This window comes from Saccopteryx bilineata, chromosome 5 (assembly GCF_036850765.1).
Source record: "Saccopteryx bilineata isolate mSacBil1 chromosome 5, mSacBil1_pri_phased_curated, whole genome shotgun sequence".
NCBI classification, from domain to species: Eukaryota; Metazoa; Chordata; class Mammalia; order Chiroptera; family Emballonuridae; genus Saccopteryx; species Saccopteryx bilineata.
This window is the reverse complement of record NC_089494.1, coordinates 226,398,398-226,418,526: the sequence shown is the minus strand read 5'-3', so window position 1 is coordinate 226,418,526 and position 20,129 is coordinate 226,398,398. Positions and strand designations below refer to the sequence as shown.

The 20,129-nt window shown below is 38.0% G+C and overlaps 1 protein-coding gene across 1 annotated transcript; it reads left to right on the top strand.

Annotated features, from left to right (window-relative positions):
* Window positions 1–2,681: 2,681 nt before the first annotated feature.
* Window positions 2,682–19,786, top strand: EXOC1L (exocyst complex component 1 like). The gene is made up of 3 exons (XM_066281250.1): window positions 2,682–2,974; window positions 12,275–12,405; window positions 19,436–19,786. The coding sequence occupies exons 1-3, from the start codon at window positions 2,854–2,856 to the stop codon at window positions 19,700–19,702; spliced, it is 519 nt and encodes a 172-aa protein (XP_066137347.1). The 5' UTR covers window positions 2,682–2,853; the 3' UTR covers window positions 19,703–19,786.
* The last annotated feature ends 343 nt before the right edge of the window (window positions 19,787–20,129 follow it).

Sequence of the window (20,129 nt, the reverse complement as noted above, 5' to 3'; positions counted from 1 at the left end):
AGAGAGAGAGGAGAGACAGAGAGAGAGAAGGGGGGAGGAGCTGGAAGCATCAACTCCCATATGTGCCTTGACCAGGCAAGCCCAGGGTTTCGAACCGGCAACCTCAGCATTTCCAGGTCGACGCTTTATCCACTGCGCCACCACAGGTCAGGCTACTTAGATAACGTTTTAAGAGATTATTCTTATAGAATTAATTAGAACCTTAAGGAAGACATTTATTAGCATTTTAACATGACTTTTCCCCTATGACTGTCAATCAAATTGATACTGTAAGAATATTCAAACCAATTGGCAAATCATTTCTGAGCATGCTTAACTGGTAGCAAACATTTTACTTTGGAACTAAAGGTCACTCTGTCACTTTCTGAGCCTTTAATTTCAATATTATTTAAGACCATACTGGCATACATAGTCTTTCTTTTCTTAAGAACTTCCAGATAAAGTTGTAGTATTTCCTGCAGGAGTGCACTTGAAATTCTCACAACTAAATACCATGCATTACTGGCAACAAAAGCAAATGAGTATTGATAAAGTATGTCTAGCAGAGGAGAAAAACATAAAACAAAGAATTACATAAATAAATATCTAATTAAATTTCAATGACAATATTTCCGATGAGTCGGTCTGATTGCCATATCAGTCTTTTATTTTCTCTCTCTGTATGAAGACTTAAACATTCAGAAAATAATTTTTTATGTGTAAAAGCTAGAAATAATTTCCCCTCTGGAAACCTCCCTCCTAAAATATGGATCCACTGATAAACTCCCTACATGAAAATAAAAAGCAGTTGTGTCATATTAACTCCATCTTTCATATTCAATTATATGCCCCAGCTAATTGATTTTATTATCTGAATATATCTTATATTTATCTACTCTTCTCCATTTCCATATCCAAAAGCATAGTGCTTATTAATTCTCTGGTCCTCTAGCCAAATTATTTTAATAGACTTTCAGATCACAAGCAGAATAGGAGAATGTTCAAGTGGGAAAAGGCCCTGGGAATCATTCTTCAGATGAGGAAACTGAGGATCAGAAAGGCAAATAACTCACCTAGGAATGCACAATTCAGCTTAGCCACAGACTTGCCAATAATTTTTCTTTAGAGCAGCCAAGGAAGACACAATTGCTTTCCTGCTTACAATCATGCCCATCCCCTTTTTCCTCGTTAGAAAATTCATCTTCCTATGATAGGAGCCAACAATGACAAATACTTGCTTTCGTCAGCATAGTCATGTGACCAGGTATAAAGGGAAGTGTGCTGCCTGGTTTCTGTGACACGGTTTGCTTTTGACAAAAAGAGAAATCAAGTAGAGCTACTCCTTACCCCCAGCCACTTTCTTCCTTGTCCTTCGAGCTGAGCAACAGCAGCCTGAACATCTGAGAATGGAGGATCAGAAGAATGGAAAGCACACGGATCCCTGATCTACGCATTAACCCCGGGACCACCTTCTTGCAGACCTCTTATTATGAGAGATTGTTTAGTCTTTCTTATTTACAACTTTATGTCATAATTCTATTACTTGCAGCAGAATGCATCTTGAACAGACTAGTGCCTCGTTCATTTCTGTACCTTCCATCTACCCCACTAAGCTCTACAAGAGCAACTAACAGGTCTATTTTACTTTCCATTTGCCATATTCCCAGGTGCTAGAGTAGAATCTGGTACAGAGTCAGCTCTTGAAAAATACTGGTTGAATAAATAAGTGCCCCCAAATCCTCAGAGTCACTCTACTTCTGTCAATAAAGTCCAAAGGATTAATCTGGCATTCAAGGCCATTCATGGTCTGGCTCCAGCCTTATCTTCCTTCACACATGCTACAATTTCGGAAAACTGGACGATTTCCTGTCCTCCCAAATACTCCCTGTGCTTGACTGGTTCAGGGCTTTGACTCACAATGTTCCTCCCACAGAATATGCTCCTATCCTCCACCTCAATACTTTCATTCTTCAAACTCCAGCTCTTCACCCATAGAACTATCTTTGACACTTTCCAGAAACAAATATCTCTTCTATGTTCTCTTTTGTGCCATTTATCACTTTTAAACATTTATGACAATAGTGTACTCATCTCTATTAGATTATGGGCTCTCTTTGAGGATAGGAAAGTCACCCTCCCAAGAAACAGATGCTTTGCCCCAGTAAGTACCTAGCAAATTTTTCTTTGTGAGTAGTGGAATAAATAACATTAAAATGAATTCATTTTAAAAATAACTCGGACTCAAGAATTGGTGTTGGCTCTCACAGAAGCAAGGATCTGAATGAATTGCTGGAGGGGGGAAAAAGGAGGGAAAGAGACTTGTTGGAAGTGTCAGGAGCAAACACGGGTGTTTTTTCTCTCACCGATGACAGCAAAGTTCTTAACGGACGATGATCCCAATCAATAGAGCCAGACAGCTGATTTACATAATGGAATCAGGCTGAATAGTGGTCTTCCTCTGCAGAGTCATGAAAAAGGGGAAGGCTGCTAGATTAGAACAACCAGGGACTCCACAAGTATATCTCCTGGTGTTGATAAATATGTTCCCCATCAACAAACCACGGGAGAGCTCCAGAGAACAGCCTGCGGGAGCCTGGACGCTGAGGCGTGACGGTGGGGCCAGAGCTGCTGCTGTATTTTGGCTGCTGCTGCTGCTGCCGCCGCTGCCACTGAGCTGATACCGCAGCGCGGGGTCTGACGCGCTGAGCGCTCTGGGAGCCTGGGTCTGCCTGGGAGCGAGATGTTGTGAGAGTGCGATCTGGGAGGTGGGTGGGACTCACCTAGGAGCTGCAAACCAAAACAAGAAATCTAGGCAGAAAAGGAGAGAAAGGGTGAGCTTGAGCCAAGATATCAGGCCAAGTGGAACTGGAGGAAATGTCATCATTGGTAAAGGAGGACTTGGAGAAGAAACTGTTTAAGCCACTCTCACAGAATCTGTACGAATTTATCGAAATAGAGTTCTCGGTCCAGGACAGGTATTACCTCTGTGTGTCAGGTAATGTGTTCTTTCTGTTATCGTTTCTAAGCTTAACTAAACCCAAGATGCTTGGGTAATAGAGGGACATGTTTTGTATTTATTTTCCTATACAATACCAGCACTCATGATAAGACTTAACTGTGCCAAGTTCAAAAATTTGGATTCAATAGAAATTTATAAATGCTAAAATGAAAGACAGAAAAGAATATTGTATTAAGAATATTTTGGCTAATTGTTCAGAAATGGATATGTATTTTCCTGATTTGGTTATTTTGTCTTCAATCTTTTATGTAATTCACTTACATGGCAAGCAGTTTTACTGTGGAAGAGTTCATTTTTAAAAATTCAACAGAGAGCTCTCTGTATATTTTTAAATACATTGGAGAATTGAGTTATATAGCTACATTTCCAATTAGTCAGAACAACAAGGGTTCTCACTTTGCATGGCAGGAAGAAAAAAGATCTTAGGTTTTCTTCTGAAGGCTTATTTTGAGTAAAGAATGATCTTTTTAAAAATTCTCCTATTGGAAGTATGATCACAGAAATAATACTTTACTGGGAGAAATTAGTTCATGAACATGGAACTTTAAGGTTAAGAGAATGTTGTCTAAACTATTTAAAATATTTTCCCTCAAGGTTTTAAAATTCATGAAAATTGTCCAAAGGTAGAAAGAGGCTTTTGTATGATTTGCCTAACTGGTAATTTTTGCGCTGACTTTAGACAGAAATACTTGTGCAATTACGAATTTTATATACAGTATTTCCTCTTCCCAATCCATGCCTTTTAATACTTTAGAGGGGCTCAGGAGAAAAGAGCTTAGAAGTTCTAAGTGTTTATTGTGGACTTCCCTTATAAGGTACTCACGTTAGCATTTTCAGAAAACAACTTGTTATAATTCCCTTCCTGGTAATTGCTTAGAAGGACTTTCTAAATATGTCAAGAGGAAGTAAAGTAAGGGATATAAAATATCTATTAACAAGTCTTAAGAATTTTTTAAAATTCTATCAAACTTAGTAAGTATAGTATTTACTCAATAATAAAAACAGTGATATATAGACATCTAACACTTTACCTAGCATATTTTGCTATATATAAATACAAAGTGTGGGGACTTGGCGGTATTTCAGAAAAGTAAAAAGCTTAATTGGCCCAGAAAAAGAATTCAAAGTATGTAAAAAAAAAGTCCAATGAAACAATTTTAGAAACTGTATTTTATTCTAATCATCAAATCTTAATTTATTTTGACTTAGTATATTAGAGAAGATGCTTATTCCAAAATGAACATTTAGTAATTTTTTACTTATTGAGATCTTCCTTTATAAAGTTAATTACTCATCACGTAACATTAGTATACAAGAAGTTTTAAAGAAAAACTTATAAAAATAAAATAATCATAAAAATTATATATCTAATTTGCCATATGTATCTTAATGCTGCCCTTCAACTATATAATTAACTAAACTTACTCTAAGAGAAAAAAAGTCTCCTAGAATTAAATTTCTGGATATGGATGTGATTTTTTTTCTCCCCAGTATCCTTGAATTCTGAGCAAGACACCATGGGCAGGGGTCACCTGCTGTCTTTTTTCATAAATGACATGAATCCTTTTAGGTAGGATTGGAGGGTCAAGGTGTTGGCATTATTACCATGTGTGAAGGCAACCCCTTTAAGGTTCAATTTTTTTATCTGGAAAATGACCAAGTAGGTGATGACCATCATTAGTAAAGTGCAATTATTCTGTCATGTAAGAAGCAAGGAAAAACAAGGGCCTCTCAGATGTGAGGAAGAGAAGACAATATTGTGATATTCCAGATTAAAGATTATAAGTCATATTAGTTCACTAACTTTATACAACTCTCCTATATATCACATCCATCAAGTTAAAAGCACTTTCCCCAAATGTAACTTCAACGTCTCTTTATGACCGTTTCAAGTACATTTAGACAGAACAGTAATTTAAGGTAAAATCAATGCGATGCTTGACAGTCCTAAATCTTTGACCATGCTTCACTCCAAAAATTTCCACTGATATGAATCAAACAGGTCATATCACAATTGTTGAGGCAGGGAACTCCAGATTTTGAATGTTAGTCACCTCCAGGAAGTAGAGGGACACATAGTTATGATTTCCTTTTATATCCTATAGCACAGCAGTTCTAAAATTTTAAGAACCACAGTTCTAGAGTAGTCAAATCCCATCGTGCAGTTTTCAAATTTTAAAAGATATGCTTAAATAACTTAAACTTTCTATTTATCCTATCAGAGTATGCCGCTTTCAGGGGTCTCACAAGCAGATGATTGCAATATGCTGTTATTTTGATACATTACCCGGTTGATGTCAGAAGTCAGATACTATACGATCAATCACTCTCCCTCTGTAGTTTGCTAGGATGGACACCGGGGATATCTTGGCATCTTAGTTCTCTCCCACCTCAGGGTTTGTATGGTCATTTTTCCTTGAGAATAGCTTTCTCTCACCTGGAACATCATTATCCCTAGCTGTTAAAAGCAGCATCTTCTTATGAAGGAAGGAAGTAGCTCTCTTACATGTGGGCATGCAAAAGGTTAAGTCACTTGTGCAATGATGAGAGTGCACATGAATTAAAGAAATTCTGACGGACTTAAAATAGCATTTAAAACATAAACCGTCATTAAGTCAGGAGTAGCAAGGCATGGTGGGATGAACCTCAGAAGGCTTGGAAGCAGACAGAACTGGTGTGAAAGTTAACTCGGCTTTGCCTACCTCCAGCTGTGAAATTTAGGGCAAAATAACTAACTTCTCCGGCCTCAGTATTGACATCTCTAAAATGGAAAAAATAACACCTACATTGTGCATAGTGCTCTCCTGTTAAGTGCTAAGTAGGAAAAAACAAACATGACAAATTATATTTCAAATAAATAAAATAAAAGGTAGGGTTATATTTTTTAATATACAGAAAAAGTATATTTACTGTGAAAATATATGCTGAAATATATAGGTATAAATAGTATATACTGTAGGTATTTATATTGAAAATAAAATTTATAGTAAACATATATAAGTACATATATTAAATATATAATAAAGAAACTACATATTAAATTATGTATTTTATAAATAAAAATTATATACCTATTCAGTCAGGTTATTTTTAGGTATTTTCATATATTTAGAAAGACATTTTTTATTTGTAGATATTAATTTGAAAATAATGGGTGTTTTATATAATTATGAAAAGAGTATGCATAAATTCTCCACACATATTACATTTTGATGCCAGAATAGTACTATTCTGAGAGCCAGAGAATCTAACAGTTTTGTCAAATCACTTACAATAAGAATGTTAACAATGACAGTATTTAAAAAGTTAAGAAAAATAAACAGAATACTAGAGGCTGGGCGGCTTATAAACACCAAACATTTACGTATTTCTCATGGTTCTGAAAGCTGGGTAGTCAAGTCCACAATCATGGAACTGCATTGGCAGTTCTCATGTCTAGTGAGGACTCACTTCCTTATAAATGATAGTCTTCCCGCTGTGACCTTGCTTGGCAGAGGGGTAAAGGATCCCTCTAAGGTCCATTCACAAGTGTGGTAGTGCCATCATTCACGAGGGCTCTGCCTCCTGATACCATCACCTAGGGGGTTAGGATTTCAGCACCTGAATTTGGTTGGGAGATGCAAACATCCTATCTATAGTTTCCAATACAGCTCCCAAATTGGTTTTATGAAAATACTTCTAGAAAAAAATGGTGTGTGAAAATTACTTTTTTGATGAAATCAATAACAGCATTCTCAATGACCCCAAGACATCATCAATACACTGAAACATTTTCATTGGAGCTTCTTGTCTTTGATAACTCTTGGTAATTTTTCCCTATTATTTAATTTCAATGATGAAAACAATCATAAACACTAGGGTTCTGAAGTAACAATCATTTGTTTCTTTAAAATGTTGTGCAGCTTCCTCATGAGCGGCTTTTTCTTCTATTCTGACAAATTACGTTTGTTCGATTGGCCAATCTTCTTTCCAATCACTATGCTGCCATGTCATAGAGGCAGCTGTGAATGACAATGTTTATTTTGAAATTAAAAGTGAAAATAAATGGTGGGTATGGTTTAAGATTGTAATTCTGAAAATGCTAACTAAAATATTAAAGCTGAAGCAGATTTATTCTGAATTTCCATGACTTCATAGACATTACTCACCAAATAATTCAATGTCACCTCTGGTGTTACTGAAACAAACTCTAACCTTTTGACTGTATAAACACATTTCTGTTTTAAGACAATGTGACAAGTTTCCACTTTCCCATTCCATTAGTGTGGATATGGCCATTTAATTTTGGCTGGCGGCACAGCTCAAGAGTGGGAATTAGGGATTGGGCCCAGTCCAGCCCGAGTAGACTTCTTTGACTCTTGGCTAAAGACAACCTTGGAACCTCATTCGTTCCAGAGGAGGCTATTATGCCAAATTAAGGAAGCTGGACTGTCTCTGTGCTGCATCATTGTACCAAAAGATTAAAAACTTAAAGCATGTTCTAATTTTTTTTTATTTTTATGTTAATGGGTCAATGGCTATTAATGTAAGAAAACTTGATAATTGGAAGATCTTATCTTAACATCTCTGTCCCCATTCCCTCCCTCCAACCCATTCTTTACAGTACTGCTCCCCCCCCCCAAAAAAAGTGCTAAAATTTAAAGTTCCTCCTATCTAGCCACTTAAAATCCTTTAGTGATAACCCTTCCCCAACTGCCCACACACGTAGTTTTCAGGATGGCATTTAAACTCCTTTGCCTAACTTGCTCCTTCCTGTTCTCCTTGGTCCCGCCTAGTCACTCCCACACTTCAAGCCAACAATAACGAATACCTGTAATAACTCAAAAGCGCCAAGTATTTCATGCTCTTGTACACCTGCTGCTCCAGAACTTCTTTTACCCCTTTTTCATTCTAACTTCCACTTCCCTTTACAGCTCAGATGACCTCCTTCTGGAAGTTCTCCCTGACCCCAGATGGAGACATCCCTTCCCCGTCTTCCTGATTACCTTGTCTTTGCCTCATTCACAGCACTGCCATCATGTGTTTTCTTTTTTTTAATTATATTTTTCTTTTTCAATAATTTCAAACTTACTAAAGAGTTGGAACAATAATAGCACAAATAACTTTCTTCCTGCCAACACGATTCCCCAGTGCCCACCCCAAAACTTTAGTGTATAATTGCTACAGGCAAGGACATTCTCCTCCGTAAGTGATTTTCAACTTCTTTCATCTCATGGCACACATCAACTAATTACTAAAATTCTGTGGCACACCAAAAAATATATTTTTTGCTGATCTAACAAAAAAATAGGTATAATTTTGATTCATTCACACTAGACGACTATTGGGTTGGCTGTTGTCATTTTTTTTTTTATTTGACATAGGGAAAGGAGGTCAGTACCCCTGCCTAAACAGGTTTATTTTTTCGTGTTTTAAAAATTCTTCTGGCACACCGGTTGAAAATTGCCGTCCTATATAATCACAATACAACCATCACAGCCAGGAAATTAACATTGACCCATTACTATCAACTAATCCACTAACCTTATGTAAGTTTTTTAAAAATTTATATTAGTTTCAGGTGTACAGGATAATGGTTAGATATTTCTATAATTTACAAAGTGATTAGGTTATGTGTTTCCCTCGTGAAGCTCCACGCCCTGTAATCTCAGTGAGAGCAGGAGTGGTGCCTTATGGGAATTCATTATTTCAGTGCTTAGCACAGGGCTTTATTCAAAAGGGCACTCAAACACTTACCAACTCAACGAATCAATGGGCCTATAATCAATCAGTGAGGTTATCATAACATGTAGATGAGGCAGTGGAATTTGCTTCACGTGACAGTTTCATACAGCATGCTGTTTTTCTCTCCATCTCCACCCTTGCCCTCCCCCTAAGGAGTGAAGTAAGACAGCTAAGCAGAACAAGAACATCGTCTTTTGTTTCTGAGGCAGAGCCTTTGTCTGGACAGGCACAACTGCCTTTTTTGTCCACAAATGGACCTTTTTTTTAGGGCTGGAGACATATACATGGACAGAAACCCATCAACTTTTGCACACAGTCTCAGAACTGAGCCATCTGTGACCCCTGGTTAAGATCTGCTCTCGGTCTTCTCCAGGACAGGACCCTCTGTCATGCCCTTGGTCCCTCAAATATGAATCCCTACTCTCCTAAACTCTTGGAATATGTGACCTAAATCATAGCCTTTAGTCTCTTCTTATTTCTTCTTTTAATCCTACCTTGGGCAGGAACTGGTAAACAGGATGCTCTCAGTGTTAGTGCCAGGAGTCGTCTGCTAGCGGGCTTCTGCCTTCATGGTTCTAGAGCAACTGCCCTCAGGGAAGAAACCAATGATCCTCGCCAAGTCAGATTCAGTGTCTGGACTGATCTCTTGTTTTACCCAACAAAGTGACTTCACAGGATTGTCTCTGAATCTCTGAAATGCTCGTCCTGTTGATTTCCACAGCATTGCACTATTAGGCTTGTCTCTTTCACAATGGCCCCTTTTCAGACCACGATGCTGGCATGAATTTCTTCTCCACTCTGTCTCACCTCTTTCCTCTGCTCTTTTCCCTACACACCTCATCTTGCAAACCTATCCACACAGAACAATCCCAAGTCTACATCCCATTCTTAAACTATGAACTTCCATCTCTTTCTCTTCTGAGATACATCATTATTCCACCCAACCAGCTCACCTGCCATAATTTCATACTCTAATTTCCATCTAGTGTTATTTCCATCCAGTGTCTTTGGTGCCTCATTTTAAATCTTACCTGGACTTACCACTTCTATTTCCATAGCCCACATTCTGTGCCTAAACTACAGCAATAGTCTCTTAAAAAGAAGCAAATTAGCCTGACCTGTGGTGGCACAGTGGGATAAAGCGTCAACCTGGAACACTGAGGTTGCCAGTTCGAAACCTTGGGCTTGCCTGGTCAAGGCACATATGGGAGTTGATGCTTCCTGCTCCTCCCCCTTCTCTCTCTCACTCTCTCTCTCTCCCCTCTCTCTAAAAATCAATAAATAAAATATTAAAAAATAAAATAAAAAGAAGCAAAATTAAACATTTTAACAATTACTATAAAGCAGGCACTGCCCTCATGTATATTCTTTATTCTTAGTCTTTGAATCCCTGCTCTGGTGGGAGGGAAGGGTGGCTGGCCTGGACAGTGAGGGCTCCAGAACTGGGGCAAGTTGATGATGAATTTCTAATGTCATGATTCAAATCCAGAATGTCTAAGGCCAGAGCCCATTAAATCACACTGCCTCTTCCAGGGACCTCCATTTCCTCTTTCTTTTCTTCTTCAAAGTATCCCATGTATCTCTGCTTCCAGAAAAATGCTCCTTTAACAGGACACCATTGTAATAGTCTCCTGCTCAAGGAGGAAGGAGACCTACTAACTACGTATGACTGTCTGAGCTTTCACTGACCACTTGACATAGCGCCCTCTTAGATTTGTCACCTCCTCGCACTCATTTCTCTGGGGCACTGAGCTAAGCTCCATCATCAATGTTCAGCTCAACTGGTTGGCTTCATTTCAGTACACCTACACCTTTAGAACAAGTAATCCCTTCACTTGCCCCAGTTCTGGAGCCCTCACTGTCCAGGCCAGCCACCCTTCCCTCCCACCAGAGCAGGGATTCAGACACCACCAGTCTACAGTGGTTTCTGTCACTTTCCAAATCCAGAGTCACTCAAAACATTTTCACAACCTTCTTAACCTAGTTGGTCTGATTGCCCACCATATCCTCACACCTGCCTGGTCCAGCTCCGCTTCTACTGTTCGTTCGTTATCACATGCTGTCCTTCACCTGGAAATGCCTTCAGTATCATCCCTGCCTTTCCAACCAGAACTCATTTTAAAGCTTTATCTCAAATGATACTTCTTTTCTTTAATTTTTATTTATTAATTTGAGGAAAAGAGAAAGACAGACAGACAGGAACATTGATGTGTTCCTGTATGTGCCCTGACCAGGGATCGAACCAACAACATCTGTACTTTGGGATAATGCTTTAACCAACTGAGCTATCCAGCCAGAGCACAAATGATATCTCTTTTATAACTCCTTCTCTCGCTATTCCAATTCTTCTCCCTTCTCAGAACTCCTGTTGAGAGTACAGTCTGCTTCTCATCACTTATCTAGCACTGCGATTACATTGTAATATAATGCTTTAGATATTCTTAACTAGGAGGCATGTCAAAGTAGTACTTTCTAGAATCAAAAGAGAGTCTTCACTAAATGTAGATTTCAGTTTCACTCTTAGAATACAGAACCTGCTTATAACTAAGGGATATCATCCATCTTGAAAGAAAATTTAAGGTATTTGATTCTGACTGCCAGCTCCATATACCTATACACATTTATAATACACACTTTATGTAACTCGTGTCTGTTAGCTTTGTCTCCTCAACAAAACCATAAATTTCTAGAGGACAGGAACCATGTGTCACACTTGTACCCTCTGTGGCATCTATAATAGTTCTGTCTAGTAAATAGCAGACAATAAATACTCTTTAATTAACTCATCAATAATTTTCCATTCAGGAGATCTAACAGTAAAGGTGGAAGTTCAATGATTTTAAGGCCAGGAAATTATTTCCTAATTTTGTTCACATAAAATAAGCAATGCTTTTCCACACTTTTCAGAGCATAGTATTGAATTTTTTTTTGTCTCAGTGACACATTTTGAATACTAGAATTTGAGGGACACACCAGAGAGGATTAAAAATCTCAGAAATACCAAACATGTTAACAGTAGCTGTGATGCAAGCATTTCTACCTCAAAAATTTCACCCCGACGTTAAAAGAAAGCATTCACAGTATTTTCATGATCACTCTTTAACTCTGGGTTGCTGTGTGAGCAAAACTGTTTGCTTTCCTGACCTCATTTACTTATATTGTTGCAAATTAAAATTTCTACTTGTTCTGGTAAACGCTTTGGCACTGACTATATGCCAACACTAAGCCTCATATTCCCTGCCCTGAGTTGAACCCCATTCCTACCACAAAGCTCATAGCTGAAAGTACATATCTCAGTGTTGTTTCTGACAGACATGGTTGTGGTGGTATGTAACCACAAGTGTAGCAAAAATAAAGTTAACACATTGAGCAAATTTGGGGGCATCCTAGTGAAGGTTCAGATACATCAGGGTTCAGAAAGGGGGTGCAGATATAATGTAGGTTCAAGCTCATTATAAGAAAAAGGGATACATAAATACTGATAAGTACGATGATGAATAATTTATTACCTCCTAAGAGTTTATGTAAACTGAGTGTTTTTCTGTCCTACAGTGACCAAAAGTGAAGAAGTAAAAATAATTATGGTGAAACACTACAGAATAGGTTTAGATGAAAAATATGAAGTAACAAAAAAGTGGTCTTTGAATGATCTGCAGATGATTGATGGAAAAGAAGCAGATACTGTAAGTGTTACACTTTGTAAGGGAGGTGTGGGGTCGATACACTGGAAACCTTTATGTTCATTATCCTACTTCATATATTCTTGGCATGTAACTAAGTTTTAAGATGACATATTGTTCTTAAGCGATAATGTTTAATCTGCTGGGATTATGTACTGGGTTTTTGTTGTTGTTCTGTTTTTATGAGATAAATTTGAATTTTGTCTATTAATTTTAAGAGCATATTTCCTAAGGGTTTTTTAACAGGTTAAACACAATCTCCCTGTCAATCCTGAAAATTTAAATACATGATGCTCCCACCACCACTCTGCCAGCTCTAACTTCCTCCAAAAGCTTTGCGGATTCCTTCCCTCATCTTCTTCAAATTTACTGTCAGCCGCTTGCTCCTCCAGAAGGATCAATAATTCTTGGAAATCCTACAACCTTAAAATTGAAAGGCAAGGAAAAGGATGTATACTTGAATTTCTCCACATGACCATGTGACAAGTGGTTTTCCTAGCCTCCTTAAACTCTTCTATTGATGGAGAACTCCTTACCACATAAGGAAGTCCATTCCATTTCTGAATTGCCATAGTTTATTTTAACATTTCCTATTTATGTTTAACAAAATCTCCACCCATCGGTCCTCGTTTTGACATCTGGAGCAATTTGGAACAAATCTAATCCTCCTTTGGTATTGCAGCCTTTCCAATACTTGAGGGTGGTTATAACGTTTCCTCAAGATTTTCCTTTTCTAGGTTAAATGTACCTATTTTGTCCTTTAAACAACTTTCGTATGAAATCACATAATGTAATATGACAGGACAGTATAAACACTAAGAGGTAGTAGCAGTGCTGTTATTTTTTCCCATGGCATTGCTTCAACACTCTTCACTACACTATTTTCTGTCTTCTGGAATGCTTCTGCTTTCCCAGAATTAAATGCAGTACAGTTTAGAATTAAGGCGACTGGTTTGTATTTCCTTTGATCTGGATTCCTTGTTTCTATTCAACACTTAGTTGAAACCTCAGGTTTTTTGTGCATGAATTGCCATTTAATCTGACCTGCCATACCCTCTCCTTACATAGAATAAAATCTGAATAAAGGTCCTTGGTGATCTGGCTTCTTTATCTCTGGTCATCCCACCTTAAACTTTATACATCCACCATGTGTAACTACTGACTCTGAGGCTTAGAATGCCCTGTCGCCTTGGTCTGTCACTCCATCCCCAGAGTCTCCATTGGGTGAAGTCCTACCCGTGTCTCCCTCCCCCAAACCCTATGAGTGTGGCTATAAACATGTTATAGCCATCATCCTACAAACTGCAATTGTTGGCTTTTTCTGCATCTTCTATGAATGGAAAGCTTCTAAAAAACTAGGATCATGACTTTTCATCTTTTACTGTAGCCTTTCGACCTGACATATATTAGGCACTCAGTAAATATTTGTGTCATTGTTGGATAAATTAGAATTTAAGCTAATTTATTCTTAATCCTACTAAATGTCATATTTTTAGTCTGGCTTCTCAAATATCCTAATATTATGATTTTTAAAATAGTCACTGTTGTGTGATGCAAATATAATGAACCCCACATTTAAGGCTTCATTCAAGTCAATAATGAAAATGATGAAGCAGTCAAGGCCAAGTGCATACCTCTAGGTAATTAATAGGTTATCATTGCTACTATTATTTCTATGAGTGGTAGAACTGCTACCTGCTACCATCTCATACTTAGTAAACTCTTATCAGGTGCCAGGAAACACATGAAGTTCTTTCCACCTATAATTTTACATACTCATCACAAAATGCTCATGAGTTAAGTTCTTTATTACTCTGCATTTACAGATGAGAAAAATGAGACATAGCTCCATTGACTTGCCCAAGTTTACATAGCTATTAAGTGATAGAGCTAGACTTTACCCAGAAATCTATTAATTTGGACTGCTTGTTGAACATCTCTACAGATTCATATGTTTTCATTCATTCATTGAGAATTTATGGTATATATCATGCCCTGCCAAACTATTAGTCTACACTGGAGAATTAGACATACATAAGCCTTAATTCGGCCTTTCTTACTTACTTATTTAGTCTGAATACTTACATTTTGTCCTTAAGATCTTTACTGAAATCAATATATGCTATCTGCTATTTTCTTAACTTATTTCGTAAGAATCCTATTTTTAAAATTTAGTATGCTTGGCAAAAGCATGGAAGATATTATTGTTTTCTTTCATAAGTATTGATATAGCATTTTTCTGACCATACATTCTACATAAATGTTAGGAAATACTTAGGAAATAATTGAATATATATTATTGCATATCAGTATGCTGGAATATTACATACACACAAATCATGTCCCCAAAAGAATACCTCAGAACACAATTGTTTACCATTTAATGTGTTTAAAAAGTCAGCCAAATACAAAACTTTTCTACAATATTTTCATTTTGCATATTTAGTCTATCATATTATTAAAATTGAAATCTGAACTTGAAATTTTAATATAAAAATACACATAGGAATGTATATGTATATATGAAACAAACCAGTATTTTAACAATAATTATTATCTGTGTGATAGGATTACAAAATTTATTATTATTATTATTATTATTATTAAAGTGAGGGGAGGGGAGATAGACAGACTCTCACATGCACCCAGATCAGGATCCATCTGGCAACCCCCATCTGGAACAGATGCTCAAATCAACTGAGCTGTCCTTAGTACCTGAGGCTGATGTTAGGACTAACTGAGCTATCCTCAGCACCTGGTGCCGATGCTTGAACCAATGGAGCCACTGGCTGTGGGAGAAGAGAGAGAGAAGAGGAAGAGGGAGGGGAAGAGAAGCAGATGGTTGCTTCTCATGTGTGCCCTGACCAGGGTTTGGATCTGGGACGTCCGCATACCAGGCTGACACTCAATCCACTGAGTCAACCAGCCAGGGAAATTATTTTCTTTATATTTTTATGTACTTGTCAGATTTTCTTTACTGTACTAAATTTTATCAGAAATCAATGTCAAACCTGGCCATGTGGTGGCGCAGTGGATAGAGTATCAGCCTGGGACGAAGAAGACCTAGGTTTGAAACCCCAAGGTCACTGGCTTGAGCCTGGGCTCACCAGCGTGAGTGTGGGCTCACCAGCTTGAGCACAGGGTGGCTGAATTGAGTGTGAGATCATAGATATAACCCCATGGTTGCTGGCTTGAGCCCAAAATTGCTGGCTTGAGCAAGGAGTCACTGGCTCAGCTGGAGCCCCCAGTCAGGGCACATATGAGAAAGCAATCATTGAAAAACTAAAGTGCTGCAGTGAAGAACTGACACTTCTCATCCCTCTCCCTTTCTGTCTGTCTGCCCCTATCTGTCTGTCTCTCTCACTTACTAAAAAAAAAAAAAAAAAAAAAAAAAGGAAAAGAAAATCAATGTCAAACCCTGGCCAGCCCTGGTCGGTTGGCTCAGCAGTACAGCGTCGGCCTGGCATGCGGGGGACCCAGGTTCGATTCCTGGCCAGGGCACATAGGAGAAGCGCCCATTTGCTTCTCCACACCCCCCCCCTCCTTCCTCTCTGTCTCTCTCTTCCCCTCTCGCAGCCAAGGCTCCATTGGAGCAAAGATGGCCCGGGCGCTGGGGATGGCTCCTTGGCCTCTGCCCCAGGCGCTAGAGTGGCTCTGGTCGCAACAGAGCAACGCCCCAGAGGGGCAGAGCGTCGCCCCTGGTGGGCGTGCCTGGTGGATCCCGGTCGGGCGCATGCGGGAGTCTGTCTGACTGTCTCTCCCCATTTCCAGCTTCAGAAAAATACAAAAAAAAACCAACAACAACAACAAAAAAACCCTGGCCAGATAGTTGGAGCATCATCCCAAAACACAGAGGTTGCTAGTTCCATCCCTGGTCAGGGCACATACAGGAACAGATCGATGTTCCTGTCTCTCTCTCTCTCTCCCTTCCTCTCTCTAAAATCAATAAAATGAACATTAAAAAAAAAAAAATCATGTCAAGTTCACTTATCTGTAGTTTTAAGAATTAACCATCCCCACCTCTTTCTTAACTATTTTCTTATTTTTTCCAAAGCTCTAAAATATTCATGATGTCATAATTATTTCTAGAAGTCTGTTCAGTGTCTGGAGATGCATTCAGGAAGCCTGTCAACTTAGAGTCATCGAAAGTAGCTGTGTTCAACTTTCTTCTCAGCTTCCCAGCCTTTAATTTCATACCGACAGTGCTGATTCTTCTCTTTGCTCTTAGATCATTACCTTTGATAGTGAACTAGATACAAAAAAATATTTTTTTCTCATCATTTTGCCAGAAGAAAATCTATAAAAATCCAAGAAGCACTTCTTTTAAAGATTTCTTTTATATAGTTGAAGTAAAAATACACCAGTTGTTCTGGGAATTTTTACTTCTCCTTTCTCTTGGAATTGAATTCCCAGGAGTCAGCATTTATGTATATATATTTCAATAACAGTGATACAGTTTTAAATAGAGCCATTTCGAGCCAGAAAGTTGTCAACTTTAAAAAGAAATGGAATTGAAATTGAAGTCAATTTATAAAGCAGTCATCAAAATGTCTGGGGATTTGGAGACTGGCAGGATGCAACAGGAAAGAGAATGAGGTAGCAAAAATTGGGGTTGGGTTGATTGCGATCTTGCTTCTTGTCCTGGCTCTGCCAATAGTTTCATTTGTGACCTGGGCTTCACCTCTCTGGAAACTATTATCCTAACTATAAACAAGAGATCACTGAATGCTGTGTGAGATCCCCTTTCAGCTCGAGGATTCTATCAAGAGCAAGGGAGGGGAGAGGGTGAGAGAGAAGAAAGGAGGGAGGCGGGAAGGGAGGAATCCCAAAGTTTGGTGTGTTTGGCATCAAGGAGAATCCCCTCCAGAAATCTGTAAGTAGGTTTATTCTCTTCTTTCATGCTTACCCATCTTCTCAAATTCATTATGGAAGGAAGGAAGGAGGGAAGGGAGGAAAGAAGGAGGGAAGGGAGGGAGGGAGGGAGGGAGGGAGGGAGGGAGGGAAGGAGGGAGGGGAAGGAGAAGGAAGGAGAAGGAAGGAGAAGGAAGGAAAAAAGACAGGGAGGGAGGGAAGGGACTTGTATATTCTATGTGTATGCCTGCTTAGGCTTCAGTTATTAGGCTAAAGGAAAAAAATTAATCCTCTCCAAGTAACTCAAAAGGATGAAGGATATTTTCTACATGATAAGAAATAAATGTTTCAATGAGAAAACTATATAAGTAGTGTGATTAGTATTTGGTGATAAAATGAATATGATTTCTTTTTGTTGAGATTCTTGGCACAGGTAGGTGTCTTTCATGCTGCAATTCTGACAGCTAGGAAAAATTTTACAAGGTGTGACTAGGGGAACACTGCAATTAAAAATCATATTACTTTGGCCTGACCAGGCAGTGGCGCAGTGTATAGAGTGTCAGACTGGGATGTGGAGGACCCAGGTTCGAGACTCCGAGGTCACCAGCTTGAGCATAGGCTAATCTGGTTTGAGCAAGGCTCATCAGCTTGAGCACAAGGTCACTAGCTCGAGGAAGGGATCACTCGGTCTGCTGTAGCCCCCTAGTCAAGGCACATATGAGAAAGCAATCAATGAACAACTAAGGAGCCGCAATCAAAGAATTGATGTTTCTCATCTCTCTCCCTTCCTGTCTGTCTGTCCCTATCTGTCCCTCTCTCTGACTCTCTCTGTCTCCGCCACACACAAAAAATCATATCACTTTGTACCTTTGTATTAAAAAGTGTTGTTTTGTTTTTAAATTTTGTTAATGGTATAAAGCAAGGTGGTATTAATACCAGCATCACCATCTCTGTGGGTAGATTTGGAAAAGGGAACTATTATTTACTAAGCTCCATACTATGCAATTTATATGACTAATCTCATATAAACTTCATAGCAACCCTATCAAAAAGAGGGGAAAAGTGAGGGTCAGATCACATAAATACTTTGTGGTTACATCAGAGATTCAAAATGGTTGTTTAACTTCAAACCCCATCTTCTTTTTCCTGCCTCATGCAAAACTTTTCCCATTTAAAAAAGATATTGCAAATACTTTTATTATTTGTATCTAATGTTCACACACTTCATGGTAACAAATTATTCATCCTCTTGTTTGGTTTCTTTCTGCATCCTTGTCAGTTAAAAGGCAATGTTTACTTCCACTTCTCTTTCAGATCAGTTCAACACACACTTTTTGAGAACCTAGTAGTTACCATGAACACAAAGATAAATCATTCAAACCCTCTAGGCTCAAGAAGAGTTAGGAGTAAGGCAGATAATGAATGTAAAAGTATTTTGTAAACTAAAAAGCATTTTATAAATGCAAGACATTGTTGTTACTGTTATTAGTTAACAGTAGCAAGTATTATTTTAACATACAGGACTTAGATCTGGTTTGGGTTTGATGTCTGCTTTTTCTCAAAACATCTCCACTAGAAGTATAACAAAATCTTAGAGCAATTCAATAAGAGGCAGTGTTTAGTAATTTTTCAGTTTCAGTCCAATGATTTGATGATCCTTGTTCTTAACTTTAAAGGTAATTCTGCCTTACTTACTTAATTATTTGCTATAAACTCCAAAATCAGTAAGTTGATGATGTATAGTATACCAAAAGTTAATTAGCCATCATATATTTTCCCCTCCTACCTTTGGACTAGAAAAAAGAACCAACCTCCTAATAAAGAAAGGAGAAACCTTTCCTCCCCTCTAGAAGTCTGTAAGTGGGTTTATTCTCTTTCTCCATCCCTACCCATCCTCTCAAATTCACTACTCTGGGAAGAGCTGATAACTTCTCATTCTGTGACATGTTTTATTTGTATAATTGAAAAATTACAGATGCTTCAAAAATAATCCTTATTGTTCTTTTTAGAAGCAATATGTTTGAAGCAGGTAGCTTTGGAAAGCTGATGTGTAGATTTTAGAAATATATTTGGTACTAGTATTTTATATTCAACAAGCATATGCAAAAGAAGATGAGGGAATCCAGGAAATCTAGTTACTTTTCTCACTGCAATCGAAATCATGTCTCTCTTTCTCTTTTAGGACAATCCATTTTTTGATCTGCACTTCAAGAAAGTGTACCGTTTAGAAGCATATAGTTGTGCTTCTAAATATGCCTTTGCTCGAACTGTAAATAAGCTGAATCATGCATATCTTAAGAAGGACTTACAGATTGTGAACTTTGATTCTACCTACATCAATGATGATTCTATCTGGTCCTCCAACAACAAGGACTGCTTGGTTCTTATGAGAATATGCTTTTATGCTTTCAATCTGTTGTGCCTGTCTCTGTGTCCCTTGCCACTCTAAAGATGTATACCATTTTCTTTCATCAGTACTCTAGGAAAATGGTTTCCTAAGTAAATATTGGTAGTGATGATTTTTTCCCTTTGTCAATGACTTATTTATATGAAAATAAGAGATGCTTTGTGAATTGCAATAAATGTGTTTAAATGCAATCATTCATCTTTTGAGATTTTTCCTATGTGTTCCTTGCTAATTTTGGAAGGAGTTGGATGGTTTTGCCTAAATTAGTATTCTACTAAAGAGTATCAAGAAGTATCCAAAAGGATTAAATATATGAAAAGACATCCTAAATCCATGAATAGAAGACTTTATATTGTCAAGATGCCGGTGCTACCCAAAGCCATCCACAGATTCATTGCAATTCTTATCAAAATTTCAATGGATTTTTTTTTTCAGAAATGAAAAAGCTTATCCTCAAATTCATATGAAT

Bases quoted from the DNA above. Each gene is read 5' to 3' on its own strand.
- EXOC1L (XM_066281250.1), top strand. From the start codon at position 2,854: ATGTCATCATTGGTAAAGGAGGACTTGGAGAAGAAACTGTTTAAGCCA. The intron at 2,975-12,274 runs GTAATGTGTTCT...TCTGTCCTACAG, and splicing joins GTATTACCTCTGTGTGTCAG to TGACCAAAAGTGAAGAAGTA. The intron at 12,406-19,435 runs GTAAGTGTTACA...TTTCTCTTTTAG, and splicing joins ATGGAAAAGAAGCAGATACT to GACAATCCATTTTTTGATCT.